Source organism: Salvelinus alpinus, chromosome 1 (genome assembly GCF_045679555.1).
Source record: "Salvelinus alpinus chromosome 1, SLU_Salpinus.1, whole genome shotgun sequence".
NCBI classification, from domain to species: Eukaryota; Metazoa; Chordata; class Actinopteri; order Salmoniformes; family Salmonidae; genus Salvelinus; species Salvelinus alpinus.
In genome coordinates this window covers 48,523,818-48,546,065 of record NC_092086.1, presented here as the reverse complement: position 1 = coordinate 48,546,065, position 22,248 = coordinate 48,523,818, and the positions used below count along the sequence as shown (strand labels likewise).

At 41.2% G+C, this 22,248-nt stretch overlaps 2 protein-coding genes across 2 annotated transcripts; one reads left to right on the top strand and one right to left on the bottom strand.

Moving 5' to 3' along the window:
- Window positions 1–377: 377 nt before the first annotated feature.
- Window positions 378–10,773, top strand: LOC139562165 (meiosis-specific coiled-coil domain-containing protein MEIOC-like). The gene is given in 8 exon segments (XM_071379596.1): window positions 378–383; window positions 825–944; window positions 1,192–1,349; window positions 3,336–3,440; window positions 3,625–5,446; window positions 5,634–5,768; window positions 9,583–9,763; window positions 10,601–10,773. Coding segments are annotated over 8 exon segments (2,700 nt in total).
- A 1,241-nt stretch (window positions 10,774–12,014) lies between these two features.
- LOC139578556 (coiled-coil domain-containing protein 43-like) lies at window positions 12,015–19,923 on the bottom strand. Its single transcript, XM_071406307.1, has 5 exons — window positions 19,407–19,923; window positions 14,050–14,140; window positions 13,770–13,914; window positions 13,527–13,573; window positions 12,015–13,089 (listed from the first exon to the last, which is right to left on the bottom strand). The coding sequence occupies exons 1-5, from the start codon at window positions 19,578–19,580 to the stop codon at window positions 12,902–12,904; spliced, it is 645 nt and encodes a 214-aa protein (XP_071262408.1). The 5' UTR covers window positions 19,581–19,923; the 3' UTR covers window positions 12,015–12,901.
- Window positions 19,924–22,248: the final 2,325 nt, after the last annotated feature.

Genomic DNA, 22,248 nt, shown 5'->3' with positions numbered 1-22,248 from the left:
TTGGTTGCTATGCCCTATATGTGTACAATCCCTATTGGAACCCATTGGGTGAAAAAGCTTCTTTATGGACCAATCATCACCTTTGAGACAGTTAGTGATAAAAGAAGATAATTTTATTCGCGGGGGTTGTTGTGAAGATCTTGAATGAGATGTCCGCTGAATGTCTTGCTCGTGACAATAGTTTACAAAAGCGAGAAGAGCAACTGGCAAGCTCGAGATCAATAATTTTGTAGCTAGCCGCAATGTACTAGTGATTTCCCCTGTCATTGTTTATAGTCCGTTTGATTTAAATCATATTTTTGAAAAGTTAGATTTTTAAATCGTGAACATTTCCTCTGGGAAAATTCCCTACAGAAACGTTGTTTACAAGTGAATTTATGGAGGTAAGTAGCTAGCTAGCTAGCCCAGTTGGCTAGCTAAATTTAGTTAGACATAAATCGTGTGACTGAGGGAGACAAGGGACACAAAAGCTAACTTAGGACAAAAGTGAAACTGTCTGTTATTACTGTGTTTTTCAGAATACGTTGTTGATTGAACTCATAAAAGTTAATTGTTTTGGGTTCAGCTAGTTTAGCTAGCTAGACACCTGCTGAGCATCCTTCTTTCTATCTTTGTAACTAATTTATCTAGTTAACGTTCGCAAACTTACTGTTGCTAGCTAACGTACATTTAATTACAATTTGACTTGGGCCGAGTTAGCATTGTGCAATACAATATGTTATTACCCTGCTAGCTGTAACGTTATATCTAATAATCAAGATAGCTAGTCAATGAAACTGTATTGTTCTGTTGAATGTTTGTATGAATATCTTTGTAATGTTTAGTTTAATAATGCAGTGACGAATAGAATAAGTGCAAGTTCAAGAGGAGTGAGAATGGCGTTTGATCGATTCCAGAGTGCATCAGCAGGTTCCGACTCATTCTTTTCCTCAAATAAGCAGCAGGTGAGACATTCAAAATAAATGTTTTACTTTTCTAGATTGCAGTTCATTACAATGTAGGCTATAGATGATAAATAATTCAAGTAGTATGTTTATTAATGGTTTATATTAAGTAGCTCGTGTTTATTAAGGTATGAATTGGTATGAATTGTCTATTGTAGGCAAAACAGAATCAGAATGGTATATCTCACCAGTGACTGGCTGACGTTTTCACTAGGGTTCATGAATTTCCTTTTTTATTGTCTCACAGACCTGTGGAACTGCGGACAATGAAAGACTCTTGCAGCCATACATCCCCTTACCTGAATTCTCATTGCCAGAAGAACCTCCCATGTCCTACACACCCTGGTCTGCACAGGATGATCCATACCAACTCATTAATTGCACCCAGAACAATGTTAAAAGCAGGTACCTAAACTAACTACTTCAAATGCAACTCTCAGAATTGTATACTGACCTGGTCCATACTGTGTTTTGTCATACCAGTATTTAACATTGACAGTCTGAAGAATGTATTGGGAAAAGGAAGACCAAGTCTTAATTTATACTGAACAAAAATATAAACGCAACATGTAAAGTGTAGGTTCCATGTTTCATGAGCTGAAATAAAAGACCCCAGAAAATGTCCATATGCACAAAAAGCTTATCTCTTTCAAATTTTGGGCACAAATTTGTTTACATCCCTGTTAGTGAGCATTTCTCCTTTGCCAGGAGAAACACAATGCCACAGGTGTCTCAAGTTTTGAGGGAGTGTGCAATTAGCATGCTGACTGCAGGAATGTCCACCCGAGCTGTTGCCAGAGAATTTAATGTTAATTTCTCTACCATACGCCATCTCTGTCGTTTTAGAGAATTTGGCAGTACCTCCAACCGGCCTCACAACCGCAGACCACATGTATGGCGTCGTGTGGGCGAGCGGTTTGCTGATGTCAATGTTGTGAACAGAGTGCCCCATGGTGGCAGTGGGGTTATGGCAGTGGTGGGAAAAGTACACAATTGTCATACTTTAGTAAAAGTAAAGCTACCTTAATCGAAAATGACTCAAGTAAAAGTGAAAGTCACCCAGTAAAATACTACTTGAGTAAAAGTCTAAAAGTATTTGGTTTTAAGTATACTTAAGTATCAAAAGTAAATGTATTTAAGTATCAAAAGTAAAAGTATGAATCATTTCAAATTACTTATATTAAGCAAACCAGTAGGCACAATTTTTGTTTTTTATTTATTTACAGATATTTATTTACAGACTCCAACACTCAGACATCATTTACAAACAAAGTATTTGTGTTTAGTGAGTCCGCCAGATCAGAGGTAGTAGGGATGACCGGGGATGTCCTCTTTATAAGTGTGTGAATTGGACCATGTTCTGTCCTGCCAAGCATTCAAAATGTAACAAGTACTTTTGGGTGTCAGGGAAAATGTATGGAGTAAAAAGTACAACATTTTCTTTAGAAATAGTAGTAAAAGTAGTCAAAAATATGAATATTAAAGTACAGATACCCCAAAAAACTACTTAAGTAGTACTTTCAAGTATTTTTACTTAAAGACTTTACACCACTGGGTTATGGTATGGGCAGGCATTAGCTACAGACAAAAAACACAATTGTATTTTATCAATGGCAATTTGAATGCATAGAGATACCGTGACGAGATCCATTTTCGTGGCATTCATCCACCGCCATCACCTCAGGTTTCAGCATGATAATGCACGGCCCCATATTGCAAGGATCCGTACACAATTCCTGGAAGCTGAAAATGTCCCAGTTCTTCCATGGCCTGCATACTCACCAGACATCTCACCCATTGAGCATGTTTGGGATGCTCTGGATCAATGTGTATGACAGTGTCTTCCAGTTCCTGCCAATATCCAGAAACTTCGCACAGCCATTGAAGAGTAATGGGACAACATTCCACAGGCCACACTCAACAGCCTGATCAACTCTATGCGAAGGAGATGTGTCGAGCTGCATGAGGCAAATGGTGGTCACACCATATACAGACTGGTTTTCTGATCCACTCCCCTACTTTTTTTATGGTACTGTATCTGTGACCAACAGATGCATATCTGTATTCCCAGTCATGTGAAAATTCATAGTTTAGGGTCTAAGGAATTTATTTAAATTGACTGATTTCCTTATATGAACTGTAGCTCAGTAAATCTTTGAAATTGTTGCATGTTGCGTTTATATCTTTGTTTATTATAATTTTATTGTACTGAAATCATAGAGAACATTTCATAGGTGATTTGAAGACACAAGGTGTTCATGAATACACTGTCCATTTGAAATTAAGTTGAACTTCTAATAACCACTAGACTTTTTCATATATGTCCCACTCCATTTGAAATGTAAATGGTCTTCTTTTTGTGTTTTGAATGTTATGTTTTACATCTCCAAGGAATCTCCCAGATGGAAATGACTGTGGAAGTGAAGCTGATCTCTATGGGCTGGTGTCAAATATCTTGGAGGAGGCTGATCAAATGGACAGTTACTATACTGAAGAGTAAGTTATTCATTAGGAGGGTATTTTTTTGTCTTCAGTGATATGAGCTCATTTCATTGTATTGGGAGACAAATTAATGGGAATTGAAAATGGAAACCGCAACGTTTGCCAGTAATGACTTTGAGACTTTCAATTGTGTTTAAAAAACTGTATTTAACCTTTAACTTTTCAACTCTCCTTTCAGGACATTATCCCAATTGAAATCTGTCTGGTCTCCCAAGTCAATGAGCGACAATTGCCAGCAGTACTTCCAATCAGAGTCCAAAGTGCAGTCCAACTTTCTGCCGAACCATGTTTACCCTGAGTCTTTCAGTAAAGCACAAGGGCAGCCAATGAACAGAGGTTCTGAAGAGTTCTACCAGCATTTCAACGGCTTTGATACCAGTGACCAGCAGTGGCTCCTCTCTTCCTGCAATGGAGACATGGACACTAGATACTCTCTACAGACCCAAGAGCTGCCGAAGCCACCGGGGCTACCACTGCCCAACGTGGGGAACACCTACCGTTCAAACACGAGGCCGAGTAAACACGAGTACAACATAGCTGAGAAGGTTGGAGGGTTCTGTGGGTCTGGGAACGCTCTTTCTGACCACATGGATGCTTTTGCACCCTCCTTCTGCCCCCAGAGCAAGATTAACAGCCAGTGCTTTGACCACTACTATGAAGAGTTCCCAGGCCAGATCAGCGCCAAGCCCAGAAGGACCAAGCAGTACACCATGCAAGAGGTCAACAAGCTGGCCAGCAACATCCAGACTCTGATGGTTGGTGAGCAGGACAACGCATGTGGTAGGGAGCCCCAGAACCGGCAGAGTGTGCAGATGCAGTATGACAACATCATGGCCGAACAGAGGAACTTCTCCAACACCAGGATGCCTGGGCAAACCACTCAAGCCATGCAGTTTAAGAAGGAACTAGGAGGGGAGTATGGAGCCATGCAGAGGGAGACTGATGGAGGAATGAAGAGCGAAGAGCTGCTACAGAGTGACTTTGATTCCAAAGACTTATCTGGATTTGGTCCACAACACGTTGAGTATTTCCAAAAAACAAAATCACTCTCAGCATCTTTCAATCCTACAATTTCTCACCAAAACAAGATGGCTGTCCAGAAAGGAAGCAACCCCCTCTCTATGGGCCTGAGTCTGAACCAGTACCATTATAGCCAGCAGGACCAGTTGCAGAACAAACTCAAGCAGCAGCATCAGCAGCCAATGGGAAACTGTTTATCCTCTGGGCCATCCAAGATGCTGTCCCACTCTGTGTCTGAGTTTGTACCTCAGCACTCCCACCAGATGCAGAGAGGACCACCACCGTGCATCCAGGACTACAGTCAGGGGGACGGGCCCAGCCTCCACAACAGCAGGGCAGGACAGAACCAGGTCAGGATGGGCATGGGCGGGCTGAGGAGGGGAGCCAGCGACAGTGACTTTGAGATGCAGCTGGACAAGAGCAGGATGCACATGGCTGGGCTGGTGGCTGATGGCTGCTCCTCCACTCAGCGCTTGGATGGGAAGACAAGGCCCCAGACCAGCACTCACATGACAGGAGACGGGGACAAGAAGCAGGGGCTCCTGCAGAACCCTTACCTCGACCTACTCGGCAGCATGTATGGCTCTCAGAGATTCGGCGGAGGAAATGGCACAGTCAACGCAGGGAAGAACCCAGCCTTTCTGCCTTGCATGTATCAGGCTGTGAATGACCCCAGACAGAACTCCTGCCACATGTCTCTGAACTCTGCCAGCTTCAACTCCAGATCCTCCTTCCCCTACGGCGGTTCCATCCCCCCCATGGACCTGTGTGACCTGCTGCCAGACGGGGAGTTTGCAGCTTTAAACCCTTACCTCAATGACGTTATGGGCTCCAGTGGAGAGAACCCCTACCCAGGGTTGATGGGAGGCCTCCGCTCCCCGAGGATAATGAGGAACCGGGGAGGACCCATGAGCCAGCTCCACTTCCACCTGGAGGAGTGCTATGAGCAGTGGAGAGTCCTGGAGAAGGAGAGGAAGAAGGTGAGCAATAAAAATGAGTGGTTCATTTAGTGGGAATATTTTTGTTTCTTGTGATCATCTTGAAATCCTTATTATTTATCTGATTATGCTGCAATACAATACTTGGTAAGAATGACTCGCAAACTAGGATTAAAATGTATAGTTCGACTGGTTGGCATTAAGTGTTTTTTTGTATTATGTGTTTTAGACCGAGGACGTCCTTACCATGAGTTATCCTGGAAAGCGGATTTCTGTGGTGACCAGCAGTGCCCTCCCCAAAATCCCACCTAACCCTTCCAGAGTGGACCGTCTCATCGTGGACCAGATCCGAGAACAAGCCAAGGTGAGAAATGTTCATTCTTAAAAGTCTAAGCCGGGGGGGGGGGGGGGGGGGGGATTCTAAGCTGACATATGGAATTGTTTTAAGATGGTCATGCTATGGATCATTTGGCTATTTGATTTAGAATTTTAGGACCCCTTTAGGTATCAAATATATATATTTTTAAAGATTTGATAAAGTATTGAATTTGGCCTTTACTACTATAGAAACGCATTGAATAACACATCACATTCATACAGTACATTCGGAAAGTATTCAGATTCACTGACTTTTTCCATATTTTGTTACGTTACAGCCTTATTAAAATTGATTGGGGAAAAATGTTCCCTCATCAACCTATACACAATACCCCATAATGACAAAGCGGAAACAGGTTTTTAGAAATGTTTGCAAATTGATTAAAAATAAAAAACATTAATACCTTATTTACATAAGTATTCAGACCCTTGTGTCGAGGCACAGATCTGGGGAAGGGTACCAAAACATTTCCGCAGCATTAAAGGTCCCCCAAAACACAGTGGCCTCCATCATTCTTATATGGAAGAAGTTTGGAAATACCAAGACTCTTCCTAGAGCTGGCCGCCCGGCCAAACTGAGCAATCGGGGGAGAAGGGCTTGGTCAGGGAGGTAACCAAGAACCCGATGGTCACTCTGACAGAGCTCCAGAGTTCCTCTGTGGAGATGGGAGAACCTTCCAGATGGACAACCATCTTTGCAGCACTCCAGCAATCAGGCCTTAATGGTAGAGTGGCCAGACGGAACCCACTCCTCAGTAAAAGCCACATGACAGCCCGCTTGGAGTTTGCCAAAAGGACTGTTAGACCATGAGAAACAAGATTCTCTGGCCTAATGAAACCAAGATTGAACTATTTGGTCTGAATGCCAAGTGCCACTTCTGGAGGAAACCTGGCACCATCCCTACGGTGATGCATGGTGGTGGCAATATCACAAATCAAGGTAAGACCCAGATGCAGACTGTCGAAGTAATAATGTGTAATGTTCCAACAGAGGCAAGCAGTAGACAGGTCAAGGCAGGCTGAGGTCGGTAATCCAGAGGGAGGCAGAGGTACAGGTCGGCAGGCAGGGTCAGGGGCAGGCAGAGTGGTCAGGCTCAGTCAGAACAGACAGGACCTCAGACTGGGACAAAGGTTCACCTTCCAATAGAACAACAACCCTAAGCACACAGCCAAGACAACGTAGGAGTGGCTTCGGGACAAGTCTCTGAATGTCCTTGAGTGACACAGCCAGAGCCCGGACTTGAACCCAATCGAACATCTCTGGAGAGACCTGAAAATAGCTGTGCAGCAATGCTCTCCATCCAACCTGACAGAGCTTGAGAGGATCTGGAGAGAAGAACTCCCCAAATACAGGTGTGCCAAGCTTGTAGCGTCATACCCAAGAAGAATCAAGGCTGTAATTGCTGCCAAAGGTGCTTCAACAAGGACTGAGTAAAGGGTTTGAATACTTATGTAAATGTTATTTAATTTATACATTTGCAAACATTTCTAAAAACCTTTTCATGCTTTGGCATTATGGAGTATTGTGTAGATTGATGAGGGGGAAAAAAGTGATTTAATCCATTTTAGAATAAGGCTTTAACGTAACAAAATGTGGAAAAAGTCAAGGGGTCTGAATACTTCCCGAATGCACTGTAAATGGCAAAAAAGACAGTCAAAAAAGAAATCATAAGAAACAATGTTTTGAAGTGTTTGTCCTATATCTAGTAGATATAAGAAAGCTCAGGAAATATATATACAGTTGAAGTCGGAAGTTTACATACACTTAGGTTGGAGTCATTAAAACTCGTTTTTCAACCACTCCACAAATGTCTTGTTAACAAACTATAGTTTTGGCAAGTCAGTTAGGACATCTACTTTGTGTAAGACACATGTAATTTTTCCAACAATTGTTTACAGACAGATTATTTCACTTATAATTCACTGTATCACAATTCCATTGGGTCAGAAGTTTACATACACTAAGTTGACTGTGCCTTTAAACAGCTTGGAAAATTCTAGAAAATTATGTCATGGCTTTAGAAGCTTCTGATAGGCTAATTGACATAATTTGAGTCAATTGAAGGTGTACCTGTGGATGTATTTCAAGGCCTACCTTCAAAGTCAGTGCCTCTTTGCTTGACATCATGGGAAAATCAAAAGAAATCAGCCAAGACCTCAGAAGAAAATTACAAGTCTGGTTCATCCTTGGGAGCAATTTCCAAATGCCTGAAGGTACCACGTTCATCTGTATAAACAATTGTACGCAAGTATAAACACCATGGGACCACGCAGCCGTCATACCACTCAGGAAGGAGACGCGTTCTGGCTCCTAGAGATGAACGTACTTTGGTGCGAAAAGTGCAAATCAATCCCAGAACAACAGCAAAAGACCTTGTGAAGATGCTGGAGGAAACAGGTACAAAAGTATCTATATCCACAGTAAAACGAGTCCTATATCGACATAACCTGAAAGGCCGCTCAGCAAGGAAGAAGCCACTGCTCCAAAACCGCCATAAAAAAGACAGACTACGGTTTGCAACTGCACATGGGAACAAAGATCGTACTTTTTGGAGAAATGTCCTCTGGTCTGATGAAACAAAAATAGAACCGTTTGGCCATAATGACCATCGTTATGTTTGGAGGAGAAAAAAAACTTTTTCCTGTTCTTCGGCTTGCAAGCCGAAGAACACCTTCCCGTGGTGGTGCTTTGCTGCAGAAGGGACTGGTGCACTTCACAAAATAGATGGCGTCATGAGCGAGGAAAATTGTGGATATGTTGAAGCAACACCTCAAGACATCAGTCAGGAAGTTAAAGTTTTGTCGCAAATGGGTCTTCCAAATGGACAATGACCCCAAGCATACTTCCAAAGTTGTGGCAAAATGGCTTAAGGACAACAAAGTCAAGGTATTGGGAGTGGCCATCACAAAGCTCTGACCTCAATCCCATAGACAATTTGTGGGCAGAACTGAAAAAGCGTGTGCGAGCAAGGAGGCCTACAAACCCGACTCAGTTGCACCAGCTCTGTCAGGAGGAATGGGCTAAAATTCACCCAACTTATTGTGGGAAGCTTGTGGAAGGCTACCCGAAACATTTGACCCAAGTTAAACAATCTAAAAGCAATGCTACCAAATACTAATTGAGTGTAACTGACCCACTGGGAATGTGATGAAAGAAATAAAAGCTGAAATAAATCATTCTCTCTGCTATTATTCTGACATTTTACATTCTTAAAATAAAGTGGTGATCCTAACTGACCTAAAACAGGGAATTTTTACTAGGATTAAATGTCAGGAATTGTGAAAAACTGAGTTTAAATGTATTTGTCTGTGTATGTAAACTTCTGACTTCAACTGTATATATTTATTACACATTTTTAACCCCTTTTTTGGGTTGGCACAAAACTACCATCATATTTCCATACATTTTTTAAACCAGTACCAGTTTCCTACAGACTAGTCCCGTGACACTTGGGGCCACATTAGTTTTGTAGGCCAAACGCAGATGCGGAAGTGCGACATCGGCAGATGTGGTGGAAAGTGACGCATCCAATGCAGATATCTCTAGGTTAAACTGACGGATTTTAATGGGGATTTAAAAAAATTATGTTACTTAGATTGACGCACCGGTGCCTGATGTTAAATGTTCACTTTGGAATTTTAGGATTGGATGATGGCTAATTCCATGCAAGTTGGCATGAGTGTTGATAGAAGAGTTAAATAAGACCAATACATGAATTAGGCTAGATGAACACCCATCGAGTGTTTCAAAATGCATTTGAAGAATTTTTGATGGAATTTATTTTCCTCTTATATCATAGGTGGTGAGCCTTCTGGGTAAAATGGAGCGTCTGCGTAGCTTCCCCCTCCATGCCAATATTTGTTCAGCGCTGGACAGACACCTCGAGGCTATTTACATTACCCAGGCCAGACGCAAGGAGGAATTTGTCAACACTTCAAACCGTCAGAGACAGGCCAGTGCACATTTCAGAGAGGACAGAGGTAACTCAACACGAAGTCATTAATGAGCTGCAGCTAGTTCTCAACAACTGAATCCCCAAGCATTTGTCTGTGCTTGTCTTCCAATTTGGTTTTAGATTTATTCTGGAAATATGGCTGCCATTTTTTATTCTGTAGAGCCTTTTATATTTTATTTCATTGAAAGAGCAAATAACAGAGCTTATTTTCTACATTTGCCTTTTCGTGTTAGGGATGAGCAGAATTTGTCAACTCTGATGATGAGGCCTAAAAACCAGTGGTGGAAAAAATACCCAATTGTCATACTTGAGTAAAAGTAAAAATACCTTAATAGAAAATGACTCAAATTAAAGTGAAAGTTACCCAGTAAAATCCTACTTGAGTAAAAGTCTAAAAGTATTTCGTTTTAAATATACTTAAGTATCAAAAGGAAAAGTATAAATCCTTTCAAATTTCTTATATTAAGCAAACTAGACGGCACCATTTAAAATAAAAATAGATAGCCAGGGGCATGCTCCAACACTCAAGACATATTTTACAAAGGAAGCATGTGTTTAGTGAGTCTGCCAGATCAGAGGCAGTAGGGATGACCAGGGATGTTCTCTTGATAAGTGTGAATTAGACAATTTTCCTGTCCTGCTAAGCATTAAAAATGTTACGAGTACTTTTGGGTGTCAGGGAAAATGTATGGGGTAAAAAGTACATAATTTTTTTTAGGAATGTAGTGAAGTAAAAGTTGTCAAAAATATAAATAGTACAGTACAGATACCCCAAAAAACAACTTAAGTAGTACTTTCAAGTATTTTTACTTAATTACTTTATACCACTACTGTTTTATTTTTTTGCCTATATTCTTGCTAGATATCCTGCTGCTTGCTACAGCACTGAGGGATCTGTGTTTGACCACAAGGAAGTCCCGCACTGCCCTGTGGTGTGCCCTACAGATGACCCTACCCAAGTCCAACATGGACTAGCTGGATGAGCAGAGCACCTCTGAGGATACCAGCCCAGGGAGAACACTTATCCAGTTCTGATGCCACTGAGCCATCCTATGGTTCACATGTGACACTCACTCACGTTCATGCTATAGATGTTGCTGAGAGCAAGACCAGTGAGGAACATTAGGCCAGATTAAATTTTGATCACATCATTAGACAGAACAGAAGTAATTCTTGTATGTAGGCTCAGTTTGAGCAAATAGAGGAAATTGATTATTTTTGAAGATTATCAGTCTTATTTAAAATGTATCTTTAAGCAGGTGATTCAGAACAATGTAATGGGATAACCGCGGGTGCCTTTATTTTAAATGGCAGTACAATTCTATTATGCTGTTTAATTGAGAATCCCCATAATCCCTTCAGCCCCAGTAATTCCCTGTTAACGAGCTATTATTAGGAACATGAGAGAGAGCAGAGCCTGATCAGATATGGTGGGGGTGATAACTGTAGGAGAATATACAATATTACATTCATCAGTATTGTCAACTACCTTAGAGCTAGGGTCCTTGCAATCATTGCAAGGAAAATTTGTTTAATTTACCTTAGTGGCCACAAATGTTAATACAATTTGATTGATAGTTGCTCTTGGGCTAGGGGAATTCATAATATGAAATGTGTTGAGGCTTAATTTATCTTCAAAATCACCACATTTTGTGATTAGGGTCATCGAAAATAATGGGAATCTTGGAAAGGCCGAATATTATTTAAAGACACTATTTATAATTATTAAAACATGGCAGTCATTTGAATGTTTTCCTGATTGTTTTACTTATTTATTTGAATGTGATTTGACATTCAGTTCTCTAATATGCTTCTTAACAACCAATAATTGTGGATAAGTGATCATTGCCTCCTCTTAAGTTGAGTGGATATGGCAATGGGAACCACTTTTCTGTCATATTCCATGTTAACATACCAATCAATCGTCAACTTGAAGCCTCGTGTTTTCTCGGTTTACCTGAAAAGCAACATAGTCAGTGTATTGTTTTTACTTACTCTCAGTAGGTTAGAAATTTGGACTGGTCATGCATTGATGTTAATTAAATCTTATGTTATTCTTATTTTGAATTTAGTTCTCTGAATGTTAATCACGCTGCATTACAGCTCATTTCAAAAACATAAGAATTAAGTTTGATGGACACATACTATCAAAGACATAATACACACTCGTAAGACAGGTGGCAAACATGTTCAAACCCCTGTATTTTTAATGTTCCTGTTTCAAATGGTATGTTTCACGATAATTGTTTGTTTTATTAAAGCAAAAAACAATAAAGCTCTTTAAAATGGCATTTATTTATTCAAAAAATATGTTGAAAATGAACCCCATTGCCATTCTGCAAACATTGTATAGGATATAATCGAGGTATACAGTATCAACCGCCACGTTGTTCTGATTCTCATACAAGAGAGTGCATAGACAGTACATGAAGACTGGGGTGCCAAACTGAATGTATTTAATATGACTGACATGAGTGTGAGCCTTGAGTGAATCCATCTCCAAAGAGGAAAAGCATTTGCAACACATTGGCATATACTAGCAGTGTCTCAATCTGAGTGAGTTAAGATCCCATAGGGCACTTCCCCTTCCTGTTTTTGTAATTGCAGAACATTTGAATGCCATTTAAAAACATTTATCTTGGAAAATTATTACTTAAACTGGGCAAACATTTTAGAGCGAAGGCTTGCATACTACATCTAGTGAATGACTATTAATTTTCAGAGACAGTCTCCCTATTAGTAGAGGCATATTGAAAAGGAGGCAGGGACAGCAATGATACAGATACATCCGCCTCTAGTTTCAACATGATAGGATGACAGATACAGGCAAGAGCTTGTGCAGGTTGATCATAGCAAGTAGAGATAGACTATTAATGTTGGCTTTTCATAGAGTCACTGATTTACTTTATTAATTAATCAGTTGAGAAATAACACATTGTAGATAGATGGACTGTGTCCCAGCTTTAGATAAAGCTTGATGACTGAAACCAATAGAAAACAAATGGTAATTGGTTAAAACAATGTCCAGACAAATTCTTGTTGTAATATGTTACAATCATAAGGGTGGTAATAAGGGAAATGTAAAAATAGATGTTGATTTCAGTTTTTTATCCAGTAACAAAACATTTCATGTGACAATGTCCCAAAGTGTCATTTGTTTTTCTCATCTTTTGCGTTCCCCTTTCTGTGTGCGTTTCTTCTCCTTGTCCTTCCTGTCCTGCCTGGCTAGTTTATCCTTCTCACGCTGCATCTTGTCCGTCTCTTTCTTCTTATGCGAGTCTTCCTTAGCCTGGTCCCTCTGCTGCTTCTTCCTGCTCAAAACCTCCTCCACGTTGGTGTTCTTAAACAGGGCTGAGGCGACCAGTAAAGGAGTTTCACAGCAAAACCAGCGCCCCTATTCCTAAAGCTTCTCATAGTAGGAGTGCTGATCTAGGATCTGATCTAGGATCATCTTAATCAAGATTTAACAGGCAACACTGATCCTGGATCAGCTCTCTTATTCCAAGGCACTTTACAAATACAGACCAAAATGTACTATTACTTGGGTTAAGAAGTTGATGGTGCCATAAGTGGTCTTTTAAAAATATAGTACTCGTTAAATATTACTTAATGCAGTAAACAATACATTTGCATTCCATTTTAGTCATTTAGCAGACACTCTTATCCAGAGTGACACAGTTAGTGCATTCATCTTAAGATAGCTAGGTAGGACAACCACATATCACAGTAAGTACATTTTTCCTCAATAGGAGTTATAGGAGGAGCAATGGGAGGCATAGACAGGATACATTTATCACCACTGGGGGGAAAAGCCTGCTCCTCCTCTTCAGCTTCAGTGTTCATGTCAAGGAAACTTGAAAAATAGTGTTCCGCATTGCAGTCACATAAAAATGAACATTTTGAGAGACACTGCTTTCATTATAAATTACAGAAATAAACACTTAAGACCTTTAGAGCTGTATAGGCTTAACAAGGGGCAAAGCATAACTGTAGGGGCACACAATAGTTGCAATATATTGAGCCAAGGATATTCCTCGTCATCTGTGATATTGGCATATTGAGCCAGGACTGCTTCTTTAGCTTCTTTCCTCTTCCTGGACTCCTGAGATACTTCCTTCTGTTTCACCACAATCTGTGCCTGCTTCTCTATCAGATTGGCAATGGCCAGTACCTCAGCTAAAGACAGAGAGAGAGAGGAAATTCAACAGATAATTCATACAACGTCTGCTCCAGCTATTAGCTCATGTCTGAAAGTACAGCTAGAATAATGTTCTGTCTTTTAAGTTTCTAGCTTTTGATTGATGTTCATACCATCCTCCTTGTTTTTGGTTGCCGACCGGGCACAGCTCTCAGCCCACTGACTAATGATCTCTTTGCAGATATCTTCAAGTTTCTCATCCTCCTGTGCATGGAAGACAGTGGAGTATGGAGATGCAATTAGTTAGTGAATTTGAACATCACTACTTTGAGACAAGTATGGTTAGATGCAGCCCAATATGGCAACTTTAGTATGGACGAGTGGGTGTGTTGAAAGGAGTGGGTGTATGGAAAGTGAATCAGCTAATTGGGCAGATTTGTTGCCACTCGAGACCATTTTGCGTTGCTGATTGGGCTGCACGACGAGTCGATGAGCCGGCGACCAGTGTACAGGTGTTGTATCGACCAGCCCGCCGACCTAAAGTGCTTCCGACTGGGCAGCTGTATCACGGTCGTGTCGCCGGTGGTAGCTAACATGGCCATTCCCTCCACTGATTTTATTTCAAGTAGGATAGCAGCCTATACAAAAAATAGCATTTATTTGAAAATGTTGAGGTCCATTATAATTTATACATAATTACTAGTTTTAGATGTTCAAGAGTGGCCAGGAGTGTTTAACCCAAAGTATATACAGTGAGAACAAGTATTTGATACACTGCCGATTTTGCAGGTTTTCCTACTTACAAAGCATGTAGAGGTCTGTAATTTTGATCATAAATACACTTCAACTGTGGGAGACGGAATCTAAAACAAAAATCCAGAAAATCACATTGTATGATTTTTAAGTAATTAATTTGCATTTTATTGCATGACATAAGTATTTGATCATCTACCAACCAGTAAGAATTCCAGCTCTCACAGACCTGTTAGTTTTCCTTTAAGAAGCCCTCCTGTTCTCCACTCATTACCTGTATTAACTGCACCTGTTTGAACTCGTTACCTGTATAAAAGACACCTGTCCACACACTCAATCAAACAGACTCCAACCTCTCCACAATGGCCAAGACCAGAGAGCGGTGTAAGGACATCAGGGTTAAATTGTAGACCTGCACAAGGCTGGGATGGGCTACAGAACAATAGGCAAGCAGCTTGGTGAGAAGGCAACAACTGTTGGCGCAATTATTAGAAAATGGAAGAAGTTCAAGATGACGGTCAATCACCCTCGGTCTGGGGCTCCATGCAAGATTTCACCTCGTGGGGCATCAATGATCATGAGGAAGGTGAGGGATCAGCCCAGAACTACACGGCAGGACCTGGTCAATGACCTGAAGAGAGCTGGGACCACAGTCTCAAAGAAAACCATTAGTAACACACTACACTGTCATGGATTAAAATCCTGCAGCGCACGCAAGGTCCCCCTGCTCAAGCCAGCGCATGTCCAGGCCCGTCTGAAGTTTGCCAATGACCACCTGGATGATCCAGAGGAGGAATGGGAGACGGTCATGTGGTCTGATGAGACAAAAATATAGCTTTTTGGTCTAAACTCCACTCGCCGTGTTTGGAGGAAGAAGAAGGATGAGTACAACCCCAAGAACACCATCCCAACCGTGAAGCATGGAGGTGGAAACATCATTCTTTGGGGATGCTTTTCTGCAAAGGGGACAGGACGACTGCACCGTACTGAGGGGAGGATGGATGGGGCCATGTATCGCGAGATCTTGACCAACAACCTCCTTCCCTCAGTAAGAGCATTGAAGATGGGTCGTGACTGGGTCGTCCAGCATGACAACGACCCGAAACACACAGCCAGGGCAACTAAGGAGTGCCTCCATAAGAAGCATCTCAAAATCATACAATGTGATTTTAGATTCCGTCTCTCACAGTTGAAGTGTACCTATGATAAAAATTACAGACCTCTACATGCTTTGTAAGTAGGAAAACCTGCAAAATCGGCAGTGTATCAAATACTTGTTCTCCCCACTGTATATATTTTTTTAACTCAAACCTCCCGCCGGGCTAGATTGAATGGGCTCCCGGGCCGGATTGGAACAAATGGTCTAACCCAGTGGTTCACAAACTATGGGGGGCGCGAGGGGGCGGCAGTCTGGCATTCAACATACTCTTGAAGTTGTAATAGTGGAATGCACAAGGTGCAATTTTGAAATAGGGTAGTGCATCATCAGTTTTCCTCGTCATGTCAGTGATTGTATACATTAGAGCGATATTTATCAATTGTCAGAAATGTCCAGATCAACTAGCCCAGTGGTTCTCAAACGTTTTATAGTCCCGTACCCCTTCAAACATTCAACTTCCAGCTGCGTACCCCCTCTAGCACCAGGGTCAGCACACTCTCAAATGTTGTTTTTTGCCATCATTGTAAGCCTGCCACACACACACACACGATACATTTATTAAACATAAGAATGAGTGTGAGTTTTTGTCACAACCCGGCTCGTGGGAAGTGACAAGGAGATCTTATAGGACCAGGGCACAAATAATATAATAATATAGCTTTTTATTTAGCCATCTTACACACTACCGTTCAAAGGTTTGTGGTCACTTAAGAAATTTCCTTGTTTTTGAAAGAAAAGCAATTTTTTTTGTCCATTAAAATAACATCAAATTGATCAGAAATAGTGTAGACATTGTTAATGTTGTAAATGACTACTGTAGCTGGAAACGGCTGATTTGATATGGAATATCTACATAGGCTTACAGAGGCCCATTATCAGCAACCATCACTCCTGTGTTCCAATGGCACGTTGTGTTAGCTAATCCAAGTTTATCATTTTAAAAGGCTAATTGATTATTAGAAAACCCTCTTCCAATTATGTTAGCACAGCTGAAAACTGGTGTTCTGCTTAAAGGAGCAATAAAACTGGCCTTCTTTAGACTATCAGCATTTGTGGGTTCGATTACAGGCTCAAAATGGCCAGAAACAAAGAACTTTCTTCTGAAACTCGTTAGTCTATTCTTGTTCTGAGAAATTAAGGCTATTCCATTCGGGAAATTGCCAAGAAACTGAAGATCTCGTACAACGCTGTGTACTACTCCCTTCACAGAACTGCGCAAACTGGCTCTAACCAGAATAGAAAGAGGAGTGGGAGGCCCCGGTGCACAACTGAGCAAAAGGACATGTACATTAGTGTCTAGTTTGAGAAACAAGGACATTTCTAAGTGACCACAAACTTTTGAACGGTAGTGTGTGTGTGTGTATATATATATATATATACACACACATACACACAAACAGAGTGGAAGTCGGAAGTTTACATACACTTAGGTTGGAGTCATTAAAACCTGTTTTTCAACCACTCCACACATGTCTTGTTAACAAACTATAGTTTTGGCTAGTCGGTTAGGACATCTACATTGTGCATGACAAGTCATTTTTCCAACAATTGAACAGACGGATTATTTCACTTATAATTCACTGTATCACAATTCCATTGGGTCAGAAGTGTACATACACTAAAGGTGACTGTGCCTTTAAACAGCTTGGAAAATTCCAGAAAATGATGTCATGGCTTTAGAAGCTTTTGATAGGCTAATTGACATCATTTGAGTCAATTGGAGGTGTACCTGTGGATGCATTTCAAGGCCTACCTTCAAACTCAGTGCCTCTTTGCTTGACATCATGGGAAAATCAAAAGAAATCAGCCAAGACCTCAGAAAAAAAATTTGTGGACCTACACAAGTCTGGTTCATCCTTGGGAGCAATTTCCAAACGCCTGAAGGTACCACATTCATCTGTACAAACAATAGTACGCAAGTATAAACACCATGGGACCACGCAGCCGGTATACCGCTCAGGAAGGAGACGCGTTCTGTCTCCTGCTTTGCTGCAGGAGGGACTGGTGGACTTCACAAAATAGATGGCATCATGAGGGAGGAAAATTATGTGACATTGAAGCAACATCTCAAGACATCAATCAGGAATTTAAAGCTTGGTCGCAAATGGGTCTTCCAAATGGACAATGACCCCAAGCATACTTCCTAAGTTGTGACAAAATGGCTTAAGGACAACAAAGCCAAGGTATTGGAGTGGCCATCACAAAGCCCTGACCTCAATCCCATAGAACATTTGTGGGCAGAACTGAAAAAGTGTGTGCGAGCAAGGAGCCTTACAAACCCGACTCAGTTACACCAGCTCTGTCAGGAGGAAATGGGCCAAAATTCACCCAACTTATTGTGGGAAGCTTGTGGAAGGCTGCACAAAACGTTTGACCCAAGTTAAACATTTTAAAGGCAATGCTACCAAATACTAATTGAGTGTATGTAAACTTCTGACCCACTGGGAATGTGATGAAAGAAATAAAAGCTGAAAGAAATAATTCTCTATTATTCTGACATTTCACATTCTTAAAATAAAGTGGTGATCCTAACTGACCTAAAACAGGGAATGTTTACTCGGATTAAATGTCAGGAATAGTGAAAAACGGAGTTTAAATGTATTTGGCTAAGGTGAATGTAAACTACCGAGAACTGTGATATATATATTTTTTATGTTAATCACATTTTTATTTAGCTTACCCCCGACGGCATTGCGTGTACACCCCAGTTTGGGAATACCTGTACTAGCCCATGTCAGCTAACGGTTTTTAGCTAGGTTGTATTTAGCCCATAAATGTTGTAATGTTTGAGTCACTGAAATATCAAATGAATACGCATTAGACATGGCAAAATGTTTAGAATTGCAAGACAATGAGCTTTAAAACCGCTAAATATTCTGTGCACGTCATGACAAAATGTGTAGAATATAAGGAAATAAACGTTCAACCTTCCAAATTTTCTCTCAAAAAGAGGGGTGAACAGTTTGTGTCATGAACAGTGCTTGTGCCCATGGAAATAGATGTGGCGCATTGTTCCACAATGCTGAAAGAGGGCCACTACTTTTCTTTCGAGACACCCACACGCCACATTGAGCTGCAGCGACCACCTTCTCCTTTGAGAGCAAGTAGGAAGGACGTAGTGTCAGTGAATCGTCAGTTAGTATAATGTGCCATGTCAGGTGTTGCCAACTTTTGGAGTAGCCTACAGAGTATGTAGGCTTTCTCCAACCCTGATCTAACAAACTTGATTCAACTGAACCGGACGAGCAGCTGATTAGTGAAAACAACTAAATCCTGCAAATGGATCGGTACTCAGTAGCTCTCGAGACATGGCCACCCTGCTGTATGTCATAACCATCTGTTTGTCTGGAGAGTTCCACCGAAGTCTCAACATGGGCTAGCCGGCTAATAATAGAAAGGGTCTGGATAACTTCAGGTTTGATTCCCCATCTCCAAATATGGCTAATGGTAGATTGGCACATGTTGCTAACGTTGTTACCAGTTAGTTATATGGGAACAGATCAATTGTAGTCACTCAGTTAGTTAGCGTAGTTAAAACCCACGTGTAACCATTGAGCAGTTAGCCAGCTGACTAACTTACCACGGCGCAAGCATGGCATGTCTGCCCCCTATATTTACCAAAAACGCAGATAGAATTCCTAGCAGTGCGTCCTCCTTCTCTTCGTCACTCTCCTCCTCTTGAAGTATTCCTAAAATATAAGCTCCATACACCTCCTGGTCCACTTCCAAGGAGTCTAGTCGATCATTCAACCACTTCTCAAACTCCCCGGCATCTGCCATGGACGCCGCCATCTTGGCCGTTCAGGGTCTTCCACACCCTACGACTATCCGCGTGTATTGCCTGCTAGATAAAACTTTAGCAGAATATGGTTGCTGCCTCGTATATTGTTTTAGTGATTGCCAGGAAATAATTAATAATTTCCATTATTGCATTTGAGGGAATAATTAATCAACTACATAATCAATTTGAAATGTTATTCTTTCGTTCATAGACGTTAGAACTCTTTAAAAATCTTCATGCGAGATTATGTGACCAATTAATACATTTAAATTATAACTCTGAATCAAACGGACGTAGTTAACACACCCCTATAATAAAATGTTCATGAGATTTTATCATGGTTTTCTATGAGATTCGAGAGCCTCCCTCCGCCTTGACTCAGGTGACGTGGACACATATGTGATTCTCTACTTTTCACCACTGGGTGGGAGTATAAGACATAGTCTGACTTTTTAGTGAAGTATATTTTTTCTCCAGTTCTACAGCCCCAAAAAGTTTATATTTGCCTCAAAAAATATATTATCTCACATGCTTGACCATCACCTGGATATGCTGAAAGATTGTTGTGCATCTAAATGTATCTCTGACTCTGGACATTATTTCCTGATCACTAGTTGCTGCTCCCAGTCACACTAACTATTACTGTTCTCTGTTGAAGTGGGACAAGTAACGCCGCCCAGCTGTTTAATACATTAAGGAGGGTTTCCAAGGGGATGGTCTCACCCTGCATCCAGCGAAGCCTCACTGTGTTTTGGGGTATCAGTTGCCCCTTATCTTCCCTCCCTACCTCCCTGCTTCTCTATAATGGTTTCACACGTCACTGGTCTTGTAATAATGAAGTGTGAAGCTCCTGTGCTGCCATGGGGAAGCTGCCATGGTACAACTGCACCCTTTATTTTCATCCTCTGCATCCATTTCCTCATGGCCTATATACATTTAGCCAGATCCTGACATTGATGTGAGCAAAGTTTAAATTCAACATACAAGGGCCAAGTCCACTCCACACACAAACACACATTTTTATTGGAAATTGGGAGTAGCAAGTGTTGTGGTCTGGTTTGGTTTGAAGAGGTCACTGGGGTAGACTGGTTACACAAGTTTGTTGTTGCAACTGTTGTGTTCTAATAGGTAATACACTTGTGGTTGTTTGTGTGCTGTAACTGAAGACAAGGTCAAGAGAGATTGAGATGCTATGGAACAGTGTGTATTTTTGAGAGAGGAGATATGACAACGTGGCTGGCATGACAACAGACTGTCTCAGTCTCATCTGAGCCAGAGAGGCCCAAAGTCGGCCCATGCCGCTCTCCACAGTACCACATAGCTTAAGGACGGCTGTCCTATTTTTATCGAGGGGCTGTGGATTGATGCGAAGTGACGAGGGCCGCGAGCCGCTGAGTGGGTGGGCACCCACATGCTCGGCTCCACAGGCAAACTCCCTCCACAGACACCCCACACACACACCACACACACGCACAAACACCGACATGCATGCACACGGAGGCAACGCACTCATGCAAGCACACATACGCACACATACGCACTCATGCAAGCACACACTCTCCTATCTTCATCCCTCCCCCCAATGCCATCGGCCTAAAAAAGCCCTATGGTCACAATTTGCAATGTCCTCCCTGTCAACATCTTCTCTGCCCCGGTGTCAATGTGACAGCACAATCCAGCCCCTACTACAGTATTTATCATTTTAGTACTATTTTCTTAAGTATGTGTTGCATTTTATAAACTCCTAGAGCAATACCCCAACCTGGTAACACTTGATACGCAGCCAGTCTTACATTCAAAACCTTTCATTGTGCATTCATTTTGTTTGGAGACATCTTTCACCTCACAGCCATTGATCCAAAATATAAGTTTACTGCAAAATATAATGAGTACTTTGGTTTAATCATCAAAACACAATTTAGTTATCTTAACAACCAGTTAATCCAATAGCATTTTTTTTTAGATACATGTTTGAAAAGTGCTATTTGAGTGTAGTATGCTACAGTACTGTAAATTACAGTACATTACACTGTTTTCACATTAGGCAATACACTTTCACTACCGATTAAAATTGACTGAACATGAAATTTCCATCATTTCTATCCCATGTGTGATCAAAGGTGTGATCATTAAAGATGTCTTTCACAATGTAACAAATTAAATAAATGACAGAAACATCATGTTTAGCAGGCACTATTTTGCATCACGCCTGTCTTGAGCATTTGGCCATAGGTTCTCATCGGAATCGCAGTAAATATCCTTATTATTCATGCACCTGGGGAAAAACCTTTTGGTATGGTGAATCCAAGCCTGACATAGGTCTGGGTTGATGTTATTTCATGCCTCACCAATGCCCTGAAGGAGGGTGTTACGTTTATGAGGATAGCAATCGTACATCTTCCACCTGTATTGTAATCGTGTATTGTATTTTACACTATTGTGTTGTACTTCTGTATTGGACTGGTCCTGTATGCGGCTCAGTTCATAAGAGTATGACATTAGCAACACTAGAGTTGTGGGTTCAATTCCCACCGGGGTCACATACCAAAATATGTTGAATGTTGCCACTTTGGATTAAAGTATCTGCTATGTAAATAATAATAGATATAATAATAATTTGGGGGGTGCTTATATTTGTCCTGTTACACACAGTGTGTAAAGGAGATGTATTTTTTGCAT

Coding starts and splice junctions, on each gene's coding strand:
- LOC139578556 (XM_071406307.1), bottom strand. CDS start 19,580: ATGGCGGCGTCCATGGCAGATGCCGGGGAGTTTGAGAAGTGGTTGAAT. Junction 13,574..13,769: donor AATATCACAGATGACGAGGA/ATATCCTTGGCT, acceptor TGACATGAACAC/TGAAGCTGAAGAGGAGGAGC. Junction 13,090..13,526: donor TCCCCCCAGTGGTGATAAAT/GTATCCTGTCTA, acceptor TGGTCGCCTCAG/CCCTGTTTAAGAACACCAAC.